Source organism: Oculina patagonica, chromosome 8 (assembly GCF_052425735.1).
Source record: "Oculina patagonica isolate OP01 chromosome 8, crgOcupat, whole genome shotgun sequence".
NCBI lineage: Eukaryota > Metazoa > Cnidaria > Anthozoa > Scleractinia > Oculinidae > Oculina > Oculina patagonica.
Genome location: NC_135765.1, coordinates 12,977,210 through 13,003,733, shown reverse-complemented (window position 1 = coordinate 13,003,733; position 26,524 = coordinate 12,977,210). Strand labels below are relative to the sequence as shown.

General features: G+C 39.6%; 1 protein-coding gene across 2 annotated transcripts; it reads right to left on the bottom strand.

Annotated features, from left to right (window-relative positions):
• Positions 1-332: 332 nt before the first annotated feature.
• LOC144663849 (multidrug resistance-associated protein 1-like) lies at positions 333-26,236 on the bottom strand. 2 transcript variants are annotated; one of them, XM_078524918.1, is made up of 28 exons: positions 26,124-26,236; positions 24,654-24,985; positions 24,084-24,192; positions 23,933-23,994; positions 23,030-23,161; positions 22,119-22,367; positions 21,167-21,344; positions 20,061-20,315; positions 18,904-18,969; positions 18,450-18,587; positions 17,361-17,501; positions 16,068-16,155; positions 15,313-15,385; positions 14,422-14,548; positions 13,812-13,988; positions 12,590-12,757; positions 12,403-12,486; positions 11,538-11,628; positions 10,418-10,674; positions 9,665-10,177; positions 7,765-7,964; positions 6,950-7,076; positions 6,057-6,158; positions 4,771-4,917; positions 4,163-4,321; positions 3,258-3,424; positions 2,580-2,774; positions 333-2,426 (listed from the first exon to the last, which is right to left on the bottom strand). In XM_078524918.1, the coding sequence occupies exons 2-28, from the start codon at positions 24,917-24,919 to the stop codon at positions 2,318-2,320; spliced, it is 4,380 nt and encodes a 1,459-aa protein (XP_078381044.1). In that variant the 5' UTR covers positions 24,920-24,985; positions 26,124-26,236; the 3' UTR covers positions 333-2,317. The 2 variants fall into 2 exon arrangements, with proteins under 2 accessions (XP_078381044.1, XP_078381045.1); XM_078524919.1 differs by lacking the exons at positions 24,084-24,192; positions 26,124-26,236 and having other exon boundaries at positions 334-2,426; positions 24,654-24,788.
• Positions 26,237-26,524: the final 288 nt, after the last annotated feature.

Genomic DNA, 26,524 nt, shown 5'->3' with positions numbered 1-26,524 from the left:
CCATGACCTTTTCCATGACTTTTCAAAATTTTCCATGACGTGAATTCAACCATTTTTCTTGGAAATTTTTAACGATTATTTTGATTTCGGGTATGTTCCTCTTTTCTTCACAGAAAATAACCTGCCTTATTTACTTTGTACAATCAATACCATTTTCCATGACCCACACTTAAATTTCATGACTTTCCAAGCCTGGAAAATGAAATTCTAAAATTCCATGACTTTCCAGGTTTTCAATGACCTGTCAGACTGACCAAATACCCAGAGCAAATAGATTATGTTCATTGTGCAAGACTAATCAAGTAGAAAACGAAACATATTTCTTATTATATTGTAGCAAATACTCTTTAAAAAGGCGGGCATTCTTAAAACGAATCCATGAAATAGTACAGACTTTGAAAGGGAATCAACCTCAGAAAGCATCAAACTTCTTATGAACTCTAATGACTATCATGTTAATAAGCTAGTGATGAAGTTTATTACTTCATGTATGAATATACGTGATGCATTGTTATTATCAGGTGAAAATGATGTAACTTAATTAAGTTTTAATATGATATAATAGGATCGTTTTGTTACTTTTATGCTAAATATGCTTTTGCAATACTGTAAACGGTAACGGTCATACAAATAAAGTAATTTATTACTATTACTTGGAAAGAATTATGGCCTGGGGACTCCATATGTCTTCATTGTGTTCCCCAAAATACTTTCAATCCTACTCAGTGCTGGTCCTCTAGTGTGGTAGTGGCTACTGTTTTTGGGGCTAGAGGGATTGTTCCTGTTGTTTTGTTCTATTCAGTGTTCTCTCGAAGGGGAGCGAACCATTTAAGAACATCTCTTTTTCAAGATCAGAGCTGTTTTCGACATAACAGCATTTGAACCTGAAATGAGGCATGGCAACTACAAAACGACATAAAGACATGCCGGAGTGACGAGTCGAACGTTTTGTCGGCGATTTACCTTAGTATAAAGCTCATTCACGTGAAGACGTGTTCAAAGAATGATGCATGGAACTAGATCACAAAATACTGTGAACTACTTTAATCCGACTGACATCATTGAACCAAAAGCCGTGAAAATGACTGAGAGAAGAGACTGAGAGAACTGTAATAAAGTGGTCGTCGGAAGACAGGGGTCTACTGTATACCGTATATAAAATTCTTTACAAACTTTTGTAGGTGAAGACAGGTGCTGCTTTATTTTTTTTTCGCTCTTTAAATGCGTGTAAATGTTTAAAACGCGTTCCTTTAAATTACATGTATTTCTTATTATAATACATTTCAGTTCCTTCTGATATATTTCCAGATGTTTCTAACTTAAATAATAAAAAAAGAAAACCTTTCTAACATTTTAAGCTTACAAGCGATATTAGGTATACTGTTTTATCTAAATAAAATATGTGCACCAATAACTTTATAAAAAATGACATACTATACACACGTCTTGGACAAAAAATAAATGTATACAATTACATTTACTAGTATATGATAATTATTTCTGCATTGGGTTCCATTGCATGAAGCGACTAGACGTATTGCTATCTACCCTCTCACCAACCCACCCTCCTAGCTGTAAGGCTTGTCAATAGCAGGTATCCTCAGTTCGCCAGGTTCCCATTCCGGCATACACTAGCTCCCTAGTGGAGAAAGGCACTATGGCAATAAAGTGTCGTGCTCATGAATACCACGTACAGTTTCCCCGGCAAAGGTTGATCCCGGGATGCTAAACAGGAGTCCAAGTCGCTAACGATTAGATCACTCCTAATCCTACAGCTAAATATGTGCAATTGAGCAAACTAAGCACTGAGATCCTAAACACACACAAAACTACCAGAACTACCTAAAAATACCGTATTATCGTCGAGCTTACAGTCCAGCGTCTTGCGCCAGCAGTAAAAACATTAATTTTCTAATTGAACAGCTTGCCAATGAGTCTTAGACTAGAATTACAGTGGTTTCCCCCTTCCTTTCTCAAGGACTAACATTTCAGGAAGAGTTTTGAAGATATTTGCGTTCAATTCGCTTGAGTTCCTATACCAACTATAGTTATTGCTGTAATATTTCACTTTAAAAGTGACGACGACGACGACGACGACGACGACGACGATGATGATGATGACGATGATGAGTTGCCAAACGTGCTCTAACAAAGATTTGATTTTCCACACTTGGCCTCAGTTACCACTGCCTGTTTCAATCTCTGATTGGCTAACAAGACTACTTGCGGGCGCACTACTGTGTTGCTTAAGTTTCAGATAAACGCTACTCATTAAGACAACTCTAAGATACGAAAAGATTAGTAATATTAAAGAAAACTATGCTAGTCCAGCGTCTTGTGCCATGCTGTAAAAAATCCCTCCCTGAGCCAAGAGGTTTTCAGGACTGTCAAATTCCACCAGGAAACCTTTGTCTAGAACCATGATCCTGAAACAGAAAAGATGTGCTTATAAATATGAAGGCAGAAGCTAAGCTGGGCAAATACTAGGCCAGGTTGTTCCCTTCTGTTTAAGCGTTTCTATTGTTTATGTTCTCTGAAATTGCCGTTGTACTAGAATTGTGGAAGATTCAGTTACACACCTGGTATAGTCCATAATGGTGTTGAGCCTGTGTGCGATGGTAAACACTGTGGTGTCAGCGAACTCTCGCCGAATAGTTTGCTGAATGAGTTCATCGGTTTCCAGGTCCACCGCGGCCGTGGCTTCATCAAGAACCAGGATCTTACTTTTACGGAGCAGCGCACGCGCTAGACACACCAACTGCCGCTGACCAACACTGTGGAAAAGGAATAAAAAGTGTCTGTGTGGAATTACGTTTTGATGTTCATTAACTCTGGTTGCTTAGCAACATCGCTGACCACCGTAGGCTCAGTCAATTTCCGGACATGTTTGCCCTGACTTTCCCTGACAAAACGACACTTCTCTTGATCAAACAAATGCAAAATGCCATATGTTTAAGCGGCCTCAAGCCTCCCCTTACAAAAAGGAGAAGAAAGACTATGTTTTGCAACTTAAAAAAAAATCGCTGAGAACACATTGACCTAAAAATTAATGGACGGTGTTATAATTTCAATTTTCTCTGACTTTTCTTAGAAATGTAAATTTTTCCTGACTCAAAATAAAATTCCCTGAGTTTTCCCTTGCCTTCAAGAATTTTTTTTCTCGGACCATTTCCTTACCAGTGACAACCCTGCTGAAGACAGGATTCTTCTTGTTTGAAACTGTAAAGAAAAAATGACTGTATAACTAATGAACGTACCTAAGGTTCCCTCCTTCTTCGCTAATAGGATGTAGAAGTCCTTCTTCTAATCCTGACACAAAGCTCTTCAAGTGACTCAATTCGAGGATTTTCCACAGTTCTTCATCCGTGTGGCTGTCAAATGGATCCAAGTTTAGACGGAGATTTCCACCGAATATTACTGGATCCTAAGAAAAAAAAAACCACATATATAAATAAAAAAGAGCGCTGAAGCCCTCATTAGGACATTGATGACAAAAAAAAAATAACTACAAAATTTCAATCCAGGTTTTAGGCTATAACTTGCTTGCCTAAATTGATTTGTGCTTTGCGTGTGGCTGTAAGACGATGGGCGGGCCTCACAAGAGTTATGGTTAAAGATGACAGAAAATCTTGGTGCAGAGAAGTTGTGAACATAATCCAAAATCATGATTAGGAGTGTCGCAGTGCTGAATAAATTGGGATTTCATTTTCTCTTCATGCAATATGGAAGAGAATACGTGAAAACCGTATCCGAGTTCATTCACATGCATGCAAACACACACACACACACGCAAGGGCTCGCCTAGTAGCGACAAGTAAAGTGCTCGTAAAGAACTTCCATGTGCATGCTATACGTGTCTGTATTTTATTGAAGTCCCAAAGATACTGAAGATTAATCTTAGCGATATCACTGTCATCAAGACAAGTTCTTCCATACGCTCTCTCAAGAACACGAAACAAAGTTAAGGTGAACAAAGCTATTGTATTGCTATGTGCATTACATGTCAATAGTATTTTCTGTTGGTGGATTTCCTGTTAGTTGTGTCCATTGGCATATAGCTATAAAACACCCGCCAGTTCTCCGAAGAGTACACCAATAACTACATTGCTTTTTGCCCGTCATGCGTGCCTATATTTATCCCTGTTGAAATGTGCTTTATTACCTGTGGAATGATAGTGAGCCGTGAGCGCAGATCCTGGAGTCCAATCTTAGCAATATCAACACCATCAACGATAATTCGTCCACCAGCTCTCTCAAGAATACGAAACAAAGCTAAGGTAAGCGTTGACTTGCCAGCTCCTGTGCGACCAACGATACCAATCTAAAGGGAGAATAAGCAGAAAATACATAAACTGCATCATGAAATAATAATGACCATCCTAAAAGCCTTTTGTTCTTTCTCTGTCTGCAATATATCGACGATTGCAGCCATGAAACAAAACATCAATGAGGAAGCGACTGAAATCGTCAAGAGAGAAAAATAGGGTCTTAGGAGGGTCAAAAATTATAATAATAATTATAATCACTTTGGCTCACAGCATTATTGCAGGCAATACACCTACCATTTACAATGCTGTGAGCCTCAGTAATTATCCATTAGATAGTGACGGTGGGGTTTAGTTTGTTTTTGCAGAATTTCCAGCGCAAAGCCATCTAACTAAACACCCGATTTAAGTAGACTTTTTAGTGTGGTTTACCAACACTAACACAAACTTAGTCAAACGTGATAAACAAGTCTAAAGACAGACAGCGAATTACTAAGTTAACTACCTTTTCTCCAGGCTTAATATCACAGTTGATCTGTTTAAGTACAAGAGGTAATCCTTCTCTGTATTTCAAGTCATACTCTTCTATTACAATGTTCCCTGCATCAGGCCAGCCATCTGGAGGACGATTGTCAGGGATGATCCACTCCGCCTTGAAGAAAAAAAATAACACACTGGATGTCAGCAAACCTTTGCTCACGACACTCGCCATGGCGGTAGCAACCAATGACAATAGCAGCAACAGAAGAAGCAGTGACAGCAGCAGCAGCAGCAGCAGCAGCAGCAGCAGCAGCAGCAGCAGCAGCAGCAGCCGCAGCCGCAGCCGCAGCCGCGGCGGGAGAGAGAGAGAGAGAGAGAGCGCAGCGCTAGCAGCAGCAATAACAACACAACAACAATAATATCACTTGACTAAATTAAGGGCGTTCGCGCGAACATTTTTTAGTAGATAGATTTTTGTGACATTTTTACTCTGATCAAAAAATGAGTTACTTGTGTCAGGAATGCAAAAAAGTGGGGGTTACGCGTACATAATTTAGCATGGTCTACGGGGTTTATGCTTAAAAATATCGAAGAGGCACACGATGTTTGTCACATTTTGCCGCAGAAGTGCTTTTGTTGCACAAATAATTACTACATTTTTGTAAGACTTAACCGTGAAGGAGGCGTTTGAAACCAACTAAAAACGTAGATAATCGTTAAAAAAGTGATCCCTTGAAAAGTAGGGATCACCGACGATCCAAGAAAGAAAACTGACCTTAATGCGCAGATACTGACAGTTTATCAGCAGAAGAATGTGAAGCAACCACAACATCGACAACAAAAACAACAACAGCAACAGAAGTAGCGGCAGCAAAAATAATAACAACAACAAAACGATAACAAAACTACTTCGGTTTATAGAGCGCTTTTCACTTGAGTGTCGAGAATAAATTGCGTTTGCTTTGGTTTTGCTTTGCTACGCTTAGTGATTGGCTTAAAAATCTCGCGCCACTTTCTCAGCCAATCAGAACTAAAACCAAAACCAATCGTGACTCGCTCGGGCACGTTTTCCCGCGCTTCGTGCCGGCTACATGTAATTGCTTGGAGTTTTGATTGGTTCACTGGTTTGTCTGTGTCCTTTGTGATTGGCCGGAGTAATTACTTTGGTTTTGGTTTTACGACACTCAATTGAAACCTGCTCTAAGAAGAAAGTTTATACTTTGGTTAATAGGAAGCAAGTTTATACTTTGGTTAATAGGAAGCAAGTTTATACTCAGTTATCCTGCGCAAGTATTGGCCGTGTTGTGTTACCTCAGTGGGGACCTCGGAATATTCCTTGACTCGCTCCACGGATACAATGTTCGTTTCCAGTTCACTGCTCATCCGTACCATCCAGTTCAGCAAATGAGTAATCTAAAATTAATAAGAAAAAACGTTAGACACTGATGTTTCCGGTTAGGTTTTACTTGTTTTGTTTAGTGCTCAAAAAGCTTTTAATTGGCATCGTTGACGGTTTCTCGGAAATTATGTAACTAAAAGCAAACCGGGTAGAAGGCCAACAACTTCAGCAACAAGGTAAGAAAAGAGGAAAAGGAAGAAGGAGGCCGAAGAAAAAAGCGAAAAAAAAAGTGAAGAGAGTCGCAAGGGGTGTGCTTGATTGTACGCATGTCCGAGCTAAAACGTCGTAAAACGCGAAGCTGGACTGTGGTGAAATGCAAGGTACGTTTTCATGTTTTTAATGTCGTTTTACGTAGCTTGGGACTAATTTAGCTCATTAATGACAAGACAATGTCAAACACGTCTTAGAGATGTGTTCTTTTTTCTCGAAAAACTCCAGGAGTCAATGGGTTAAGTACAATATATAATTTCATTATTTTCGATTTTGGTTCGTGAAATTCAGTTGGTCGGTATATGTGCGGTTTGTCGTTACACTGTATATATAACTCGTTATACATACTAGTTATGCAACGATTTCGAGTGGTATACTATGGAATTTCCCACGAGTCACTTGTATTTTCTCGGTATACCATAGAAAATACGCTCACTAAATTTCGCCGAGAATACAATCGCAGCCAACGATGGGAAGGTTGGGTTGAATACCGTCGAATATACAACGGCTTTCCTATAATCTGATTGGCTGTATTTTCTATGGCATGGTATAAAAAGCAATAAACGATATATGCGGTGTCAAGAAGAGCACAAACCTGCAGAGCATAACTGATTGACAATCCCACAAGACCACTTTCTATTGAGTCACGGCTTATGACTGCAAACATGGCGGCGAAAAGAATGATAAGGTTGCCAAGAAACTCCAGACGTAGAGCAAGCCATCTGGGAAAAAAAAAAATACCCTTGCTGAGAATTAAACAACAAGTTTAAATCTCCTTGGCAGGAATCGCAGCCGTTGTTTGGGCTCGTCACGCAATGCTTGTGGAGAAGCGTTGCGTGACGAGCCAAGTATTGGCAAAGGAGAGTGCAAAGGTTTCAACTTTAACGGAGATAAGGGGAGCTAAAAGGCTCATAGCGTGTGCATTTAACTCTCATTTGAAACCTAGCTAAAGAAACCATGCGTATTTCCACCCTACTAACCATACCCTACCCTTCACAACGGTCAAACGCAAAAATTGACGTCACGTCCGGTTTTCGGCGCCCCGAACTTTAAGAATTTGACTCGAAAGTGTGCAAACGTTTGTAGGAAATTGTTATAGAAATAGTACGGTGGAAAAAAAATTCAAGCTGGGAAACCCAGTGGAGATCAATTATCAGATTATCCATCCATAAGCAGCGTATAAACCTTAACTTTCCAGGAACGGCGTTTACTTTTGGCTTTAAAGCGAAACCTTTTGGGAAATTTAAGACTTTGTATGGAGAATTTGGGCGGGAATTGCACAGAAACTGCGCATGCACGCGGCGTTTGACCGCCGTGTGACCCTCCCATTTACTACAACCACTAGTAAATGGAATATCTCCACATTGATCAAGATCGCTTCTATATACGAATAAACAAAAACTGTATTACCTATTAGCGGACGTTCCCGGATAGAAAGCCACGTGATTTTCATCAACCCTGTAGTAATTGTCCCGGATCAAGCGATGTTGCTGGCTGAATGCCCGTATGGTGCTTGCGCCATTGATTGTCTCGAAGAAGTTATTGAAGATCGGTGATCGGCTCACAGACTCGATTCTCTTCACCTGTCGGGAAGTGGCCACGTATACTCTCTGTAAATTAAAAGAAAAAAGATAGCCTCATTTTTTTCTTTACCAAAGAGCATGATCAATCCCGATGATGATTGTGAAAAATATCAAGCATTAGATTACCAAAAAAACTAAAGAATGTTTAAGAATATTATTTAGTTCCTGAAGATTTTCGATGACCAAAGACTGTGGAAAGACAGTTTAGTCCTTACGAAGATTCACGGACATAAACAAACATTAGACTGATATGATAATAATTATATCGGCCATTTTGAAATTGGGTTTAACGCCGTATTAAATTTTTTTAGTTACGCAACGGAATGAAAAAGATACTTTACGAATGCATGCTTATGGTAGTTAACGGAAAAAAAAAAAAATAAATAAATAAATAAATCGTTTCTTTGATTTCTGAATTCACTGTAAAACGCCCGTTTTTGACCTAAGGTAAAACTTTGACTGAACTGATATGGAAATACGTCCCTTCCAATGAAAGCTATTGAGTAAGGTGCTTTCATGCGAAACTTGATAATTATTATGCTATACAAGGTGGCAGAAGCTTTTAGCCTGTGGATGAAACCCTGGCGAATGACCATTCAAATGAAAGCTATTAAGCAGTTCCTTTATGTGGTAATTTGCTTAAAGGAGAAGTTTACTCTAGAATGGCCATTTATTTTCTTTACGCCAATAAAAAGTTTACACAAATTCGCTATAACCCTACGAAATTTTTACCAAAATTCGACAACTGAACGCCGCCATCTTGGAGCTGATAATGTATGCGTGACGTCAAAGAGCTCAGCCTGAAGTTCGGCGGGAATATTTTAATAGTCGAAACTCCTTCTTTTTTGTATTTCTTGGAGCTCTGTTTGAGCAAAATGGAGATGCACAAACAGGCATTTTGACAAACAAAAGCCACTACGAAGAAACGATGAGTTTCGAGCATTTAAATTTTCCCGCCAAAATTCAGACTGAGCTCTTTGACGTCACGCATACATTATCAGCTCCAAGATGGCGGCGTTCAGTTGTCGAGTTTTGGGAAAGATTTCGTAGGGTTTTAGCGCACGTTGGAGGCTGAAATTTTGGCGAATAACATTTCTTTGTATAAACTTTTTATTGGCGTAGAGAAAATAAATGGCCATTCTGGAGTGAACCTCTCCTTTAAAAGGTGGTTTTAGCTTTTAAGTCTGTAAATGAAGCCTTAGAGCCTGAAAATGCACACTTAAACTGTTGAGCAGTTACTTATGTGGCGCTGTTTGCAGTTTTTGGATGAAGCCCTGGTATATGACCATTTAAATAGTAGCTGTTGAACAGTACTTTCATGCAATACTGTTCAATGAACCTTCAATGTGATGTAAACGAAATGCTTGTTTTAAAGGGGCCATGTCACGCAATTTTAGGCAATTTCGGCACTGACCAACTGGTCATAGAATTAACTGAAATATCACAATGACGACTTAAAACTGTAGAAGAACTCAAAACAAACACAGAAAGGCGAAAAGGGGGCATGGATGGGCAAAATTCGAGAAGATTAAAGCGGATTGCGTACAGTTTATCCCAATTTGTATGAAAGTGTTATTAACAATGCTCGAAAATCATCCTTCTTCGTTATGTGGCCGTGATTTTGCCAATAAAAGACTTTTGCTCTGCAAATATAAAGTTAAAAGCTCTTAATTAACGAAAATAGATGACATTTACTAAAATACCATAACTAGCCTCTTTAACTTTACCTGAATGAAAAGGTACAAGAATCCAAGGGGCAGAATCACAGCCAGGAAGATGGGAGTTGCGAAACTGATTGCGATAATAGTGCCAAGAACCATGCAGAAGGTCCTTAGAAATTGCGCTAGGGACATAGGAACCTTGTCATCGATTGTACTGATATCCTTAGAGAAGCGGTTTACAATCCTCCCCAGGGGAGTGGTCTCAAAAAATGACATGGGCGAGTGCATGATGTTCTCCAGAATATTCTGGTGAAGATAGCGTGACGCAATCTTCGATCCCACAGCCAAACACAAGGATGATATAAGCACACTAAGTGCTTGAAAGAACCCAAGGCCACCGTAGACGCCAAGGTACATGTCACGTTCATCATCTGACGTAACGTTACTCGAGCTCCAGCGTGCCAACCAGATTCCTGAAGTAACGGAGGCTATTTCGGCGAGGACTGTAAACAAGACAATACCAACCGCCAGGGAGACTTTGACCGACTTCGCGTATGCCCAGAACACTGCAAACTTTACCTGTTAATAGTTAAGGAAAAAAAATCGTCACAGCAAAATAGTACTTTAAACTTTTCATCATCATCATCATCATCATCATCATCATCATCATCATCATCATCATCATCATCATCATCATCATCATCATTTTCCACAGCAAAGAAAGAATGCGAGAGAAAATTGCGATTGTTTTCGCCCGTTCAACGATCGAGGAAAAAATACAAGGAGAACAACACTAGGTTTACGAGCTTACAAACCTACCCGGCCAGTTTCAGATTTTTCCTCTTCAATAATCTTGTCTTGTTTTTCCTCATCTGGTCTGGTGAACTGACAGTCAAGGTCAGCGGTGTCAACAGTGACGACAGACAAGCTATCCGCTCGCTTTCTGCGGAACGGCTGTCCATCCAACACACTGTCACGCCTCTCTTGGCGGCTGTCACTAGGTTGAAAGCTGAAGTCTATCTCGTCTGTGTGCTCTGGAACGTTCCTCAACAAAGATTCAGTTCTGGGATGTGGCTCTGTCAATCAATCAATCAATCAATCAATCAATCAATCAATCAATCAATCTTTTCGTCAGTCAGTCAGTCAGTCAGTCAGTCAGCCATCCCAGTAGAAGAAAGAAAGAGTTTGGTATGTAAGGAAAACCACATAGAGGACGATCAACATTTTGTAATGTATTGCATAGGGTACAAGTGTATAATGATGTTAGAAAAGAGCTTCATTTCATCGTGTCACAAACTGATTCTCGCTTTGTCAATTTAACTGATCATGAAAAAATGTACCTCCTTAAATTAGAAAATAACGCTACCTCTAGACTCATAGCTCAATCTATCTATCTCATGGTTGAAAAAAGAATTTTAATTTTTAAATTTAAAGTTAAATCAATTAATAGTTACATAATTGTTATCGTATTGTAAAAGTTTGCATTGTCAGGCACAACAAACATGTACTGTTACTGTCAGTCAGTCAGTCAGTCAGTCAGTCAGTCAGTCAGTCAGTCAGTCAGTCAGTCAGTCAAACAAAAAATCAATCCATCAGCCAATTAGCCAGTAAATCAGCAAGTAAGTCAACCAAATCACAATTATCGATACTTAGTAAAGTAATCATTAAGTAGCTTGGTCCGTCACTGTGTCATTCGGTCGGAGGTTTCTACCTACTTTCTTTCCTTTTTTTCCTATTTCTCAATCTAAACTGCAGCTTAAGCTGTATCATGCGAACATATGGGGTAACGCACTGTCTTTAAAGTAGTGTTGTTCCACGTAAACGAACCAATTTATCTACTTGAGTTAAGCGAAGCACTATTAATGCTTGAAATAGCTGGTTTGATGAGCCAGGTAACATCAAATTAAATGGCAAATCATTGGTAACAACTAATACTAACCATTCTCCTCTGGATTTTGTTCAGATCCGAACGTCTTCAGGAACTCAGAAAATGCTCCTTCATTTTGAAGAAGTTCCGTGTATGTTCCAACCTATTAAAAAAATGCATTAGTATGAATTCCACATATCACGCACGTGTTTAATTGCCTAGCTTTTATGGTATCAGCTGTGTTAAGTTACATATAAATTATTAACGTTAACTTGGGCGTGAGCTCATCCCCAGGGGGGGGGGGGGGTACTCTGGCTTGTAAATGACGGGGATGATCGAAGGATTTTTTTGGGTTTGAAATTTTCGATTCCGTTACTTTTTTGGGTTGGAAGACTTGGCAAGTATTTTTTTGGGTGACTTGATTCAAAAAGGGGATTTTTTTGGGTATTAAAAACAAACTAAATTGCCTTGGCGCGGCCTTGGCGTATTTGTGGTATGATGAATAATCAAACTCGATCGAGCGTTATTGCCCCTCCTGGCAAGTTAGGGATAATTTGACAAGGGATTTTTGGGGGGTTATTTTTGGTCCGGGGATTTTTTGGGGGTCCTGTATGTACATTTTGGCAGTTCTGGATCATTCGATCATCCCCGTCATTTACAAGTCGGAGTACCCCCCCCCCCCCCCCCCCCCTGGGAGCTCACCCCCATTCCAGAAGCATTGAATGACTCAGAGTATTTCTACTCCTCCCTGGACGTGATTCTAGTCCATCTCTGAGTTACCCACAGCATTAAATTTGCGGGTACCCATTTATACACCTGGGGGAAAAGGAAACTCGAGAGTCTTCCCTAAGACAAGTGTTGTACATTCCACAGACTTAAGAAGTAAGAGCCACCTTGGAATTTAGTGTACAAGTTCATCTATTTTTATAAAACGTACCTCTGATATTCTTCCATCTTGCAAAACAATAATTTGATCCACTTGAGGAAGGAATCCGACCCCATGAGTAACAAAAATACGAGTCTGAGAAAAAAAAATCAAAAAATTAATGAATATTTGAGATACAGCAGGGAGACACAAACGAAAATAACCTCAAATGCAATGCCATGCACTTGTTGGATCGTACCTTCTTTCTAAGCTTTCCTCTCGGTCCTATGACTTTATCAAAGATGTGTTTTCCCACATGTGAATCCACAGCACTGAGCGGATCGTCCAACAGGTAGACATCAGCATCAAAATACATGGCTCGTGCCAGGCTGATACGTTGTTTTTGACCTCCACTCAGGTTAATACCCTAGATGTCAAAAGCAGACCAGTTGAAGACAACCGTGTCAACCGTTTTGACAGGGTTCGTTGATTCACAGGTACATGTACATTGAGTTACTGGCGAGTCGGTCTGGGAGTTCATTGGTTTATTGGTTCGTGTACAGTTTGTCAGCCCGTCGGTTTGTTTACTTGTTAGTTTGTCGGCGTGTTGGTTCTTCGGTTTATCGGTTCGTTTTCAGTTAGTTGACCCGTTGGTTTGTTACCTTGTGTACGGTTGGTCGACCCGTTGTTTGCTTGTTAGTTGATCGATTCGTCAGTTCGGCTGGCGCGTTCGTTCGTGTTTGCTGGTTAATTGGTTCGTGTACAGTTTGTGGGCCCATCGGATTGTTGGTTCGTCAGTTTGTCGGTTTGCCGGTTGGTTCGTCAGTTGGCTTTATGATCGATTTGTCAATTCGTCAATTCGTCGGTTTGTTTGCCCGTCAGTTTATCATTTCGTTGACTCGTCGGGGTATTGTTTTCTGTTGTTGCTTAATGTGGCTAAATGAAAAGATTTAGGCTCGATAATATTATATTATGTTAGGATTATGTTAGACCAACGTTAGCCAGCGGCTCTAGAAGATTGTGACACGCCAAGGGGTTGCAAACAGGGCTTGCAAGAGCCTTACTTTTATTTTGTTTGTTTGTTATTGTTGTAGTTGTTGCTCTAACTGCGTCAACGTATAGTTTGCATGATATTACCAATGCAAGTCCTATATTAGTGTCTGTCGCGTTTATGGTTGTAATAGATACCTCCGCCATTCCTCCAATCACGAGTAACTTTTTTCTGGTTTACAGGAGTTACGTTAAGGACAACCTATCTTGAAAAAATTGGCAAGTTTTTTCAAGTTTGTCCCTCGTTATCCGTGTTAATCTTCGTCAGTCGAAACAATCCTTGTTTATTTTCGCGTTTTTATAACTCTTTTGTTGTTTTTCTACATTACGCAACTATAATTTTGAGGTTTTCTACAAATTGGAAGTGATCAGAAAAATGACTTAAAATATCGTGACATTGCTCCTTTAACCTGAATACTTTAGCTTCGTACCTTTTCTCCAATCTCTGTCATATCTCCTCCCGGCAGGATATCTAAGTCCGTCCTCAAAGCGCAGTTACTGATTGTTCTGCAGTAACGTTTAGGATCAAAACTCCTTCCAAACAGAATGTTGTCCCTGAGAGTGGCATTCTGTATCCAGGCTTGCTGAGGGACGTAAGCCACAGAACCCTGACGAAATAAAAAAAAAAAAAAAAATAGAAAAAGTGAAAATAATACAGTTAGTGCTATTGCCACTTAGTCATTACTAAACTTGCCTAAAATTGCGTGACTTAATGTATAAGCTAGGGACCTGAACTACCGTCCGTAAAACGGGATTTGACTGTCATCAAAAGGCCTAACACTATGACTGAACAGCAAACCAAAAAGCGCGGGAAACGTCACGTGACTCAAGACGCGCCTGCCTTTTTGGATTTTACCCGATTCAAGCTAACAGGTTTGGAAACAGTTTGCATGTTATAAGTCGTCTCACTAAAAGTGAAGATGCCTTTCTTGAGATGATCAAATACGCGACTCATAACTGCCTTTTTGAATTTGCTACACAAAAGATTTAAAAAAAAAATCTTTTTCTACAGAAATTAAAAGCCTGTGAAAAAAATCCTACCTTGACATAAACTTTTCCCGACAACTTCTCTGTTTCACCGAGAAGTGCAGAAAGTAGAGTGGTCTTTCCACATCCAACCTGACCAACCACGGCAACGAGGGAACCACTTGGAATATTTACATTGATGCTACAACGATTTAGGACGAAAAAAAGTGAGGAAAACAACATAGGAGGGTAAGGATTGTCAAACTAAGAAAATATAATCAGTCAAAGCTATTAGCTTCGCTCGTTTTGCGCAAAGACAGAAAAATAAATAAATAAAAGGAGTTGCACTATGTTCCCATTTCCACCCGACCACCGAGGCAAACACGTGCCAACACTGATCCACTTTTGTTGACATTCATACTACTTACCAATTAACAATCTACAACACTTTCCCATGGCCTGCGCTCTTATAGACCAAAGAAATGACGTCATAAAAATCAAGAAAAACGACGAGCCATTAGGCGAACAGTTTCAATGCAAAGGTTTGGACATTTGGTAGCGTCATTTTCTATGGTCTACAAGAGTGTAGATCATGGAGATTTGTGGTCAATTTGTTTTTTTTTTACCCTAATAGCAGGGAAAATTTACCAGCGGATTAGACGGAAAACCAGTACAAATGCGCAAGCGTGTGGCAGCACATACGACCGCTTTCCGGTACTTGAAGCCGTCGAAAGTGTGGTAATTTCGTCCTAAACATCCCAGCTGCCTTTTACCACTCGCTTGTTTTGTTGATTGTGTCTTTTGGAAAAGTCGCGTCTATATCTCAAGTTTTCAGAAATTTGCCTTGCGTTACATTACAAGTTACGTGATTTTAATAGTCTACACCCTCATCAACCATAACTTTCAACCAATGAGCGCGCGAGAATTTTCTAAGTGATGGCATAAACAAGCCTGCCCAAAACTTACTTTTGTAAAACAGGACTTTCCTTTTTATCCCAACTGAAAGATCCGTCTTCAACATGAATGGCTTGCGAACTGACTATAAACCACAAGAAAGAAAGTTAATATGCAATTGAACATAAGTTAGTTGACTTGAACAAGTAGCTCTTTTTGGGTTGTCGATTCTCTCCGCCAGAAGTAACAGAGGAGAGAAAAGAAAACCGGGAATGCTTCTGCATTCACAGGCTACAAGAAACCGTTAAGCACCTATATGATCTCACTGAGTCTGAAAGAGAAGAAGTTTTAAGTGACTTCAACGGTGTTTGAGCCTATTACCTTTGCGTTAACCCGTGCGGTGCTATTGTAAGCAGATCGAAAGGTCATAAATTTTCGTATTCTCCGAATTGGATTGGAACTACCATGGCTAGTAATGGGAATACAGCATTCTTAACGTGAGTGTCAGATAGACAAATCAGTCGAAAGTACAACCTTTTACTAAACGATTGGTCTACGAGCCTGTGTTTTCTATTACCGAATATTCAACGAGGTGCAGCCGAGTTAAATTTGACTCACAGATTACACAGGCAATTTGTCCAATTGTTTTAGGAAGGCACAACAAAACCTACAATGTTATGTATTTTTAAGCAAAAGATCACGAATAATTTTCTATCAAGAACATGAATATTATATTGTAATGTCAAATAAATTTCCCGCACGAGGAAAAGAATTACAAGTAAACCCGACAATTCCACAAAGAACTTGTAAATAACTTAGTAACTTACTATGCTCAGGCATTGTTTTTTCAACATTGTTTGGATCCAGTTCCTCCAGATTCAGAAAATTACTGAGCCTGTTAATGGACACCTGACCCTAAAAAAACGTTTTAAAAACTCCTTGAGAGATAGGTAACTATCTATGTAAACAAGGGAACATAAAGACTGTTTTTCACTCGCAACGGATCATCGTCCCCCCCGGCGAAAGAGGTTTGACTGGAAATGACTCCCGCTATTACGGACAATCGCTATAACGGACACTGAACGACGCTCCGAGCGTGTCCGCTATAACGAGAGTTGACTGTAATTAGAGTCATAAGAGTGCTTACGATCTCAGTAGTGCAATTCAGAGTCTAACGGGGTTATATGCTTGACGAAATCGGAGTCGGAAGAATCAGAACGTTTCCATTTTCTCCCCATCACGCTTATGATGATTCCATCGCTTAGAACCGGAAAACTAGACTGTCGGTGTCACAAGCGGAAGCAGAAGAACAAACCAATCACGATGCTAGTTCTCAGAGTGCTTCCTTTCTGCTTGCGCCTTCAGCACCTTTTTTACAGGATCAAAAGAGGAAGTGTCATCACAGGCAGACCACCCTACGTGTTCGTGGTTAATATTCGCTCACATAAGACTAACAAAAGAAATATGTTGAAATCTATGAGGTTATGAATAAAGCTCTGAAACTTAAATTTCTAAAAGAATCTCGTTCTAAATATTTCAATAAAGGTCAATCAAATGTTAATCGACTCGTGTGTGGTTTTTTCGTGTCCCTGGGCCGTATTAAGCGTTTTTGTCCTATGTTACGTTTGGCCTTTTCTCCTCTTAACGGTCTTCGGCCGAACGTAACAAGTACTTTATACATAACCTCATAGATTTCAACATTTGTCTTTTGTTAGTCTTATGTGAACGATTATTAACTACGAACACATAGGGTGGTCTGCCTGTGGTGTCATAAGCTGAATTGGAAACTGTGTTTGATTTTCACCGCTAGTGGAAACTAGTCTATAGGAGCTTCTCGGCAGAGTCGTCCAGGGGTTCAAGGCTGGCCAGTGCTTTGGGGATGTAGCCTTGGTTTACACCCCGTTGCATTCTTGGGAAAGACACTATACTCTCACAGTGCCTCGCTCCATCCAGGTGTGAAAAACTATCACTAATCAGCAAGTTAAATACTTGACATTATACTGTGATGGCCAAGCATACCACCTGGGGAAGGGGGGGGGGGGGGGTATCTTTTGATCCAGAGACAATATAGGGCCGCCTATCTTTCACTAAAAACGATTTTACAAATAAAATTAGCTGACCTGTATCATACTGATGATGACATTTGGAAACATGGTTATGGGATATCTCAAGATGTTGAACAGTGACAGAGCGACAAATGCCTTGTTAGCTGTCAGTTCATTTCCAGTTAGGACATAGATGGCAAATGTTGCAAGGGCAACCTGAAATAAAATATCATATAATATCAAATGATCGTGTTAATCTTGGAAATAAAGGAACGCTTATGTTTAACTCATTTTCTTCTAGATTTATTTGTTTTCAACCGTTTGGAGCGTGAAAAAGTTACATTTACATCGTCTAGAACTTTCAACCTCTTCAGGGTTCTCTTCAGGACATGATAATGAATATTATATAAGTCACTACGTTAAATATGCTGGGCAAGTAAGAAAATAGCACATGAACATTGATTCCCTAAGGTGCTGTCTAAATTGTCTTATTGTTTGAGTTTCTTAGGATAATAGTATTTACTTTTTTATTGAGGACAAGCAGGCACAGCATTCTCCAAAAAGAGAACTACCGTTAATTTTCGTCATCTCTGCTAAACTGCGTTAAACTAAACCATAGTTAATATAGGGAAATGGTTAGGAAGCCCGGCAAACATCAAAGGAGCAAACAAAGAGGCCAAGATTTATGTTGGAAGGTCCACGACCCTGCACATCTTTTGTTTTGCGCTCATACACTATGCATGAATTACGTAATCGCAATGTTTTTATTGGTTAGTTACATGAACACACGTAACCACCTATTGTATTTTGTTAGGTTTTGTGCAGGGTCAACCCCCAAAATAGCGAACAAAAACATACAACAAAGAACTTTGTCGGGATTCCTAACCATTTCCCTCCATTAACTATAACTAAACGATTAGTTAGCACTACAATAAATAAACGAACGAACAAACGAACGAACGAACCAACGAACGAACCAACGAACGAACCAACCAACGAACGAACCAATGGACGAACCAACGAACGAACCAACGAACGAACCAACGAACGAACCAACGAACGAACCAACGAACGAAAGAACCAACGAACCAACGAACGAAACAACGAACGAAAGAACCAACGAACCAATGAAAGAGCGAAAGCAATCAATAAATAAAATCTCACCATGAAAGGGGCACAGGTGTAGGTAAAGGCAAATGAGGCATTTAGGTAAGCAGCGTTCTTTAGTTGATGTAATTCTCGCTTGCGGATTTCAGATAACTTGCTCATAAAAGACTTTTCCCAAGCATACAGTTTGAGGACCTGAAAAAGAAGAGAACATTTAAACAGTTACATGGCACAAAGGCTTAAGTTAACCCTTGCACGGATTCTTTTTTTTTTTATCTTCTTGGTTTGATTTCGAAATGTCTGTGACGGTACGGTGGGCGTTGTCATAAGAAGTTAGTTATCGCCCTGTTTTCCCTCCTACTAGTAGGGGGGAAACTTCGAGAGAGTTTGCCTGTAAGCTCTTGAGCGACAATTCAAATGATAGCTTAGTGGCTGTTTTTCCATGTGAAAACAATTTCAAAATTCTTTACTTCTTCTTAAGAGTACAATGTACTCTTCTCATCAACTATACCTTAATTCCACTTAAGATTTCGTTCACCATTTTAATGCGCGCGTCTTTTGCCTCCATTTGCTTCACCTGAGAGAGATTTGAGAAAGCCATGTGTTATGTTGGTCTGTGCATAATTGATAGAAGGGAATGGTTATGACGCCGGGGAAACTTACAAGGGGCAAACAAAACCACTTATTAAGGCCCCCAGATCCAGATGCAAAAATCCTTCGGAAAATGACTCTTCCAGAATAAAAGATCATGGGCTAATGATTTTATTAAGATGAAAGCATTATAATTTTAGGCTCCTGCTATAAGTTTTTTTTTTTTTTTCAATTTGTTTTACTCTGTTAGACAATGCGACTGTAAGACTGGTTTGGGTTTTTATATCATTCAGTGTGGTAAAGGCGTTATGCATGACACATGATTTGGCTAATAATTAGCGTGTGACACGTACGCGAAATAAGCTCAAAGCTGGCCATGGTTCGTGAATTGCCAGCCTAGTAAGAACATGATCTGATTATTTTCATTATTTTAAGGACCGTGATACACGATTTCGGCAGAAACGTTCGTGAAAACCAAAGATAAATTAATTAACAGTACTGAGGCAAAATAGACAAACGATATGAATTATGAAGCCGTAGACAAAGGACGCATTATGTATCACCTTGATTTCTTTGCTTTAGGACTTGTCTCACACGGAGGCTATTGAAACTTAAATGCTACGCATATTCCCTAACCAGTTAAAGCTCATTTTCTTTGATAACGTATGCCAATTATTGGTCAAAAAAATACAAATGATCTGTGATTTAAAGGAAAATAGCTATAGGCTCTTGATTCGTGACTAGGACCCCCTTTACCACCCTGACTATTATGTTTAGTCTTTATATGTGTTTCAGTCCTTGTATATGCACTAAGAGTTTTAGTCACAGTTTTCCATCCAACCTGAGGTCATGCCCTGCCTCCCTCCGAAAAGACTAATCAACCACCCAACCACCCCCCCCTCCAACCACCTGATCCCAGGTTAAATTTCATCCAAATACAAACCCAACTTCCCCCCCCCCCCCCACCTGAACCTGAAATGGACATTGAGCAGGTATATAAGCCCAGATATTTTTTTCATATATTTTTCAGAAAATTTTTAACGGTATTGCAGCAATGGTAAAAATATTAGATATTACCTGCAATTTCCGAGCTATCCTGGTGACAACAAGATTGAAAGGAATAAACAGAAACATCACTCCCACACCTGCCAGTACAGACGGACCCATTGCATCGTACAAAAAATACAATGCAATCACTATGACTAAAGGTGATGACCACAGGACGTTCACGTAAGTCGTGAGGTCCATAAGCCGCTGTGCATCCACTGACATCAGGTTTACCATCTCCCCGGCTGTGGATTCTGTCCGCGCACTACTGTTCAATGCAAGTGCCTAAAGGGTGTTCAAAAGTGGCAAACATTATACAAAATGATAGTGTTACAGTAAACAAGTGAGGCAGAGGCAGTGGATAAAAAATGTTGAGTATTATTAATATGGCCTTATTGACTGAGTAAGGGGGGGGGGGTAGGCTAAGAAAGTATTTGGCTTATTAAGGTTATGGCATACTGAGCAAGTATTTTGCAAGACATGCATTTTTTGGAAGGACCATTCACCAGGGTTCAAAATAAAATTTCGTTTTTAGCCTGAATTTGTCGGCCTTATTTGTCAAGCCTCATTTTTTCCCGGCTGTTAAAGAGCCATGCATTTTTAAGGGACACAATCCATATGCATATATTACATACCAGGTTTGCAATGCATTCTGGGGCGATTTTAAACAGAGTCGGCCATCAGTTGCAAGTTTTACGGCAAAACGCAATGTAACTTTTTTTCTTATTTTGAATGTTTGAGAAGCAAATAAGATATTCCAATATAATTTTCTGGAGGGACACAATACCTGAGAAGGGCAGCCCGTTATTCATCTTAACACAAAAATGAACTAAACCGTAAAACCAGAAGTTTTAGTCGCCAGAAGTTTATATCGCACTTTCTAGCCCTGTAGCTGCTTTATTTTCTGAAACGAAATGTTTACTTCAACATTACAGCAACTTTGATTTCAGTTGGCCGATCAAGGCAAGATATTTTCTATTTCTTTCGTGAAAAGTAGCCGATCGTAGCCGGCAAGTGTCGTGAAAATGTCGGCGACCACCGACAGCCGGCTTCTATTTTGAACCCTGATTCACCACTCCTAGCTGGCCATCTAACTTATTCCTAAAGATACGTTGTACACATTAAGTACAGTGTACCTTTGCATAAATCATTCCAATGATTGCAGTTCGTATCCTCATTCCAAGGACAAAAACAATCTGCCAGTACTGATGGATTATGGTAGACATGAACATTGATACAAGGAACATAGAAACAGCATAAACATATCCCTTCCACGTCTCTTGAGTACTGTCTTGTGTATAGGAGATCAGCATGCTGAAGATGACAAAACATGCAATGGGTCAGCTAGAGGAAACAAAACACTCTTAACATAAAAGATGTGCACTGTTTTGCTGCATTGTTTGAACAATTGCCAATAAATAGTGGCTTAGCATCAAAAGCACACTGCATGTGCTGTAGCTGTAACCCTTTGCACGCATTGCAAGCCTATAATTAACAAATTAGTACCAAATCATATGGACATGCAATGCATGTAGAGGGTACAATGCATTCAAATGTATTTTTGCTGTAACCATGTGCACGCATTGCAGGCCTATAATCAAACAAAGAGCACCACATCATATATAGGCAGGCAATGCGTGCAGACAGCACAATTCATGATCTAGATGTCTATGTAACTGTAACCCGTTGCGTGCATTGCAGGGTCTATAATCATAAGTGTAGCCACTGACAATGGGTACAGAAAGCACCATACACTCAGATTTCTAATGTGGTCGATACCCTCTCATGCACTGCAGTTTTTATAATCATACTCAGTAAGACCAAGGATTATAGGCATGTAATGTGTACAGTGAGCATGCATTAATGACATATGAAATCAGTTAAAACATTGACGTGTTGGCCCTTATTGGAGGTATGTCAAAGCTTGCCAGATGTTGCTGGCTGATTGGCAGGCTGCCGTCAGGCTCAAGTGGTAGATACTGTTCACAAATACTTGTCTGTACATGTAACTTTATAAAAGGCCTGCTCACCCTACATATTTTTAGTTAATATCCCCCAGTCCAACCTGGCGAAAAACATCCTACTTACTTCATCAACTGTGGTTGAAGAAACTGAACAATGTCATATATAAGTTTCAGTAACATCCCAATCAGGAACTGAGGTCCAAACTGGTGTGCCATGGCTCTGAGTAAGGACGCTTTCTTCTTCTTCTTTTTCTTGTCCTGTTTCTTTTCAGGCTTCTTTGAAACAAATTCCACTTTTGTTTCATCATTTTCTTCTACATTCAACTTTGCCGTCTCCTGTTCCTGCTGCTCCTCCAAGGGACATCTCTTTCCACTAGAAAATTATTTAAGAAATGTACTAAATAAATTAGACAACTTCTCTCAGAGGGAGAGGGGTGCTCATTTTTTGAAGCTTGTCTCAAGAAAGGGGGAGGGAGTGTCAATTTTTTCTATCACTTAACTTTGGTAATTGTGAAGTGATAAATAAATCATCTTGAAGTATGAGTTGGGAAGGGCGGTGGCCTAAGGATTAGTGTGCTGGACTTAAGATCAAGCAGTCCGGGTTCGAGCCCTTGTTGGGGCACCGCGTCTTGGGCAAGACACTCATTGGTGCAGTACTGTCAAATTTACCGCTGGTGGTAACCCTGCAATGGACTAGCATCTTATCCAGGGAGGAGTAGAAATATACTCTTAGTTGCTTCATGCTACTGCAGACCTGGCTTGAACACAGACCCCTTACCTAATACCTTACTTATATTTCCTTCAAAGCTTGCGAGCGCTGCATGATTAATTGAATTCATGCCTAGATGTAACAATCTGTGTTTATTCCTTTTGTTGTGCAGGGCAAGGGTGGAGGGGAGCTGGGGAGCTTAAAAGAGACCACCTGCATGGGGCCTAACTGATTGTCAGTGTTTTCAAAGAAACTAAATGTAGTAACAAGACTGAATTGGAATATTAACATGTGAGTAAAATGGAGAAAATAGAACTTCACATTACATTGCACATCGCTCTTCCTCCTTGGCCCATTTCTTCATAAAAGTGGGAACAATAGTCAGCGACTTGTTACTTTTGCCTAATGCCCACAAATCATCATCCACCAAAGGCCTCTTAAATCCTTTAAGAATCAACCTATTAACAAACAGGATCAATATTGTCCATACCCTGGTGAAAATCTTTTTAAGATCCTCAAGGATCTTTAAAGATCTGCGCAAGGATCTTTGTGGATCTTGACAAGGATCTGCAAGGATCTTCATCCATATCCTCAAAGATCTTAAAGGATCTTTTAAAATTCTTGCAGGACCCTGCAGGGTCCCTGCAAAGATCCTTAAGGATCCTTCAAGATCCTTCAAGATCCTTTAAGATCCTTAAGGATCTTAAAGGATCCTTAAGGATCCTTTAAGATCCTGAAGGATCTTTGCAGGGACCTTGCAGGATCCTGCAAGAATTTGTACAGAATTTGTCCTGCAAGAATTTTACAGGACCTTTGCAGATCTTTAAAGATCTTTGAAGATCCTTGAGGATCTTCAAAAGATTTTCACCAGGGTAATGTTCGCTTTATAAAATATATACTAATATACAAGGCCAAAAAGAGTTAAAAATGGTATAATTAAAATGATAAAACCAAACGTTTTCGGCTGAAAACGTTTGGTTTTATCATTTTAATTTTACCATTTTTAACTCTTTTTAGCCTTGTATATAGTATATAGGATCAATATTAATAATAATTATTCTCAGGGGAAAACACCATAATATTTAAGACTCCATATTAACAAACTTATCGCAAAGATGCAATGGGGCAATTATTGTGTCCCACCCACAGCTACTCCATCACTCTTATCAACTTACCTAATTGCTAAATACAGAATTTACCGAAAAAATATGTCACAAGATCAAGCTTACCCATTAAGCCACCAAAAAGTCAGTTTTGAGAAGATGTTGGCCTTTTCCTCAGGACATGGGCCCTGTTGTAAGACAAGTAAAATGTGATTTGAACACGAAGATCTTTCAGAGAACAGAAAATAGTTAATTCAAGCGTGATAAAATATGTTACCCTGTTTGCAACATCTCTTTCAGCAGGAGCCTCAGGAAAGAACTTTAGATCAACTTCTGAATTGACCAAGGCTGCTGTCAATTCAACATTATGCTCCAACTCCTCATCCCTAGAAATATCATTTGATTTTAGTTTTTACTAATTATTTTTAATTACTACATACCAAACTAACAAAAATGAATGTATTGTCAACCCTTCAAAGTAAGACTCCAACAGCTTTAAATTTAAGATTTTGCAAACAGGCCACTTCTGATTACCTACCCCCCCCCCCCTCTCTCTCCACACCCCTTTTCAGTTCCAAAAAATTCTTTCACCACCCATTTTCTCAAATCTGAGAGGTAAAATCTCTTCAAAATTGAAGCCCCTTTTATAAATAATTATAGTAACCATGGCTTTTTTAATGGACACTCTTTATAAAACCAGCAAGGAGAGGTGTCCATTTATGGGAGACTAAAATTGTACAAATTGTGTTTGTGTAATGTTGCTGAGATCGTCACAGTTAAGTGTCTGCCAAAAAACAGGCGTCTGCCTTAAAGAGGGATCCCTTGACCGAGATTCAACTGTACGTACTCTTCATGGGTCAAGTCATCTTTCAGTGGCACCACACAAGTGCTAGGAATGTATCCTTTTTCTCCACTGCCAACATGCTTTACATAAAGCCACCAGTCCACATCCCTTCCTAACACCTCAAACTTTTCTCCTCTTTTTACAGACAGCTGGGCAGAAATGTCAGGAGCAGTGTCGACAGCTTCTTGAGTTTCAAGATCATCATCTTGATTGGGGTCATGTGCAGACACTGCTATAACAAGAAGATCCTTTTTGGCATGTTCTTCCATTGTCACAGTTTGTTAACACTGATACACCATCAGTACAGTTGCTCTGGCCTCTTCAACAAACACCTACTGTAAAAGGATATATGAAAGATGTAAAGGCGACAAGATATGATTGTGGCTTACACTTTGAGTAAGCCACACAAAAAATAAAATATCACAAAAAAATCTACATGTATTAAATTTTATTTAAGAAAAAAAAAATGTGATCAAATACCACTCAGGTATAAAATATCAGACATTAAAAAAATGAGGTCTGAAATATGAAGTTTCAAATTTCAGAGGTAAGGTCTGAAATATGTTATTGGTAGTCACATGTATTTTCATTGACTATAAACAAATGTACATGTATGCACGTTTCAGGCCTGTAAAGAGATACACTGGCACGCTGTATCCTCATCAAAACTTCCATGTATAGGTTACCCTGACCTTCCGCCGGGGCCTATATACCCTCTGGCTCTTGGCATATTTTTCTACTGTTTGAACTATAAATAGCATGAAAATATGTAGGCATGCATGTTATTCTGGCAACAAATTTAGACTACAAGGGTAATTCGATTTATTCATTTTTGTTTCCATTTAAGACTGTACAACTCGAAAGATTTAACATGACAATACACATTTATTAAGTGTGTTAAAATAATGAGTCACGGTTCCCTCGGCAAGCTTTTGTCTCATCATGTAGCTCCGCGACCGCGTGGAATCTCAATCAAGAACAAGCATAAACTATATCAAGAAAAAGGTACCAACAGAGAAATATTGGACCTTTACAAAACATTGCACAAACGAATTCAACGCAATGTAAACATCATCGACATAATTTGCAAAGAGATCTACTGAAATATAATTAAAACTCTGACAGATTACAATGTATTATGTTAGCTTACATGCAAATCCAGCCGTGTTTGATTTTGAACCGATTTCTCAGGTGTGCGCCGAGGAAATTGGCAGTAACTAATAAACTCCACTTGAAAGGTTAACAATTTTTGACTCAGGGTTACGATCTGAGATGTTTATTGTTATAATTATTGACAGAAATTGAGATAACATTGCATCGCATAAACTTTTATGTTATGCAGATTTCCAGCGGCGAAGCAAAGATCCATGATGGCCAGAGCACGAACATCTCTAGCAGCCTTACAAATGATTATTTTTAAGACGTCTTCATGCAACTTAAATCGCCTGTTTATTTGCATCAATGTGAACTAACCTTTTCAGCGTTTAAAACTGTCGAAATCCACTTGAGTAGCCGCCGGGCACTGTTTTGCAGGAGCTCGAGTAGGGCGGACAGGGGAGTGTTCTGTTTTGATTGGAAATTTGAAGACTGGGTTTGAGTGTAATGACATCACATTTTGGCGGGAATCGCCCGTAAGTCACGCGATTTGTTTTTTTTCCTAAACATTCGGCTTGACGAAAAAATATCATGATTTTGTAAGAGGCAAATAGTCATGTCTTCGCATCTCTCGCAGGAAATTGCCTCAGAAATCGCACAGTCATGTAAAATCGGCTTTCACCTACGCCTAACACCCCTCCCCCTCCCGCCTAACTAAATTGAAAACGTCCCAAGCCCCCTAGTATCAGTAGAGTTGTCAAAGGCTTGGCTACCAAGGT

Bases quoted from the DNA above. Each gene is read 5' to 3' on its own strand.
- LOC144663849 (XM_078524918.1), bottom strand. From the start codon at position 24,919: ATGGAAGAACATGCCAAAAAGGATCTTCTTGTTATAGCAGTGTCTGCA. The intron at 21,345-22,118 runs GTAAGTAGGATG...TGTCATCTTCAG, and splicing joins CTTCAACCACAGTTGATGAA to CATGCTGATCTCCTATACAC. The intron at 2,427-2,579 runs GTGTGTAACTGA...TTTCTGTTTCAG, and splicing joins ACCATTATGGACTATACCAG to GATCATGGTTCTAGACAAAG.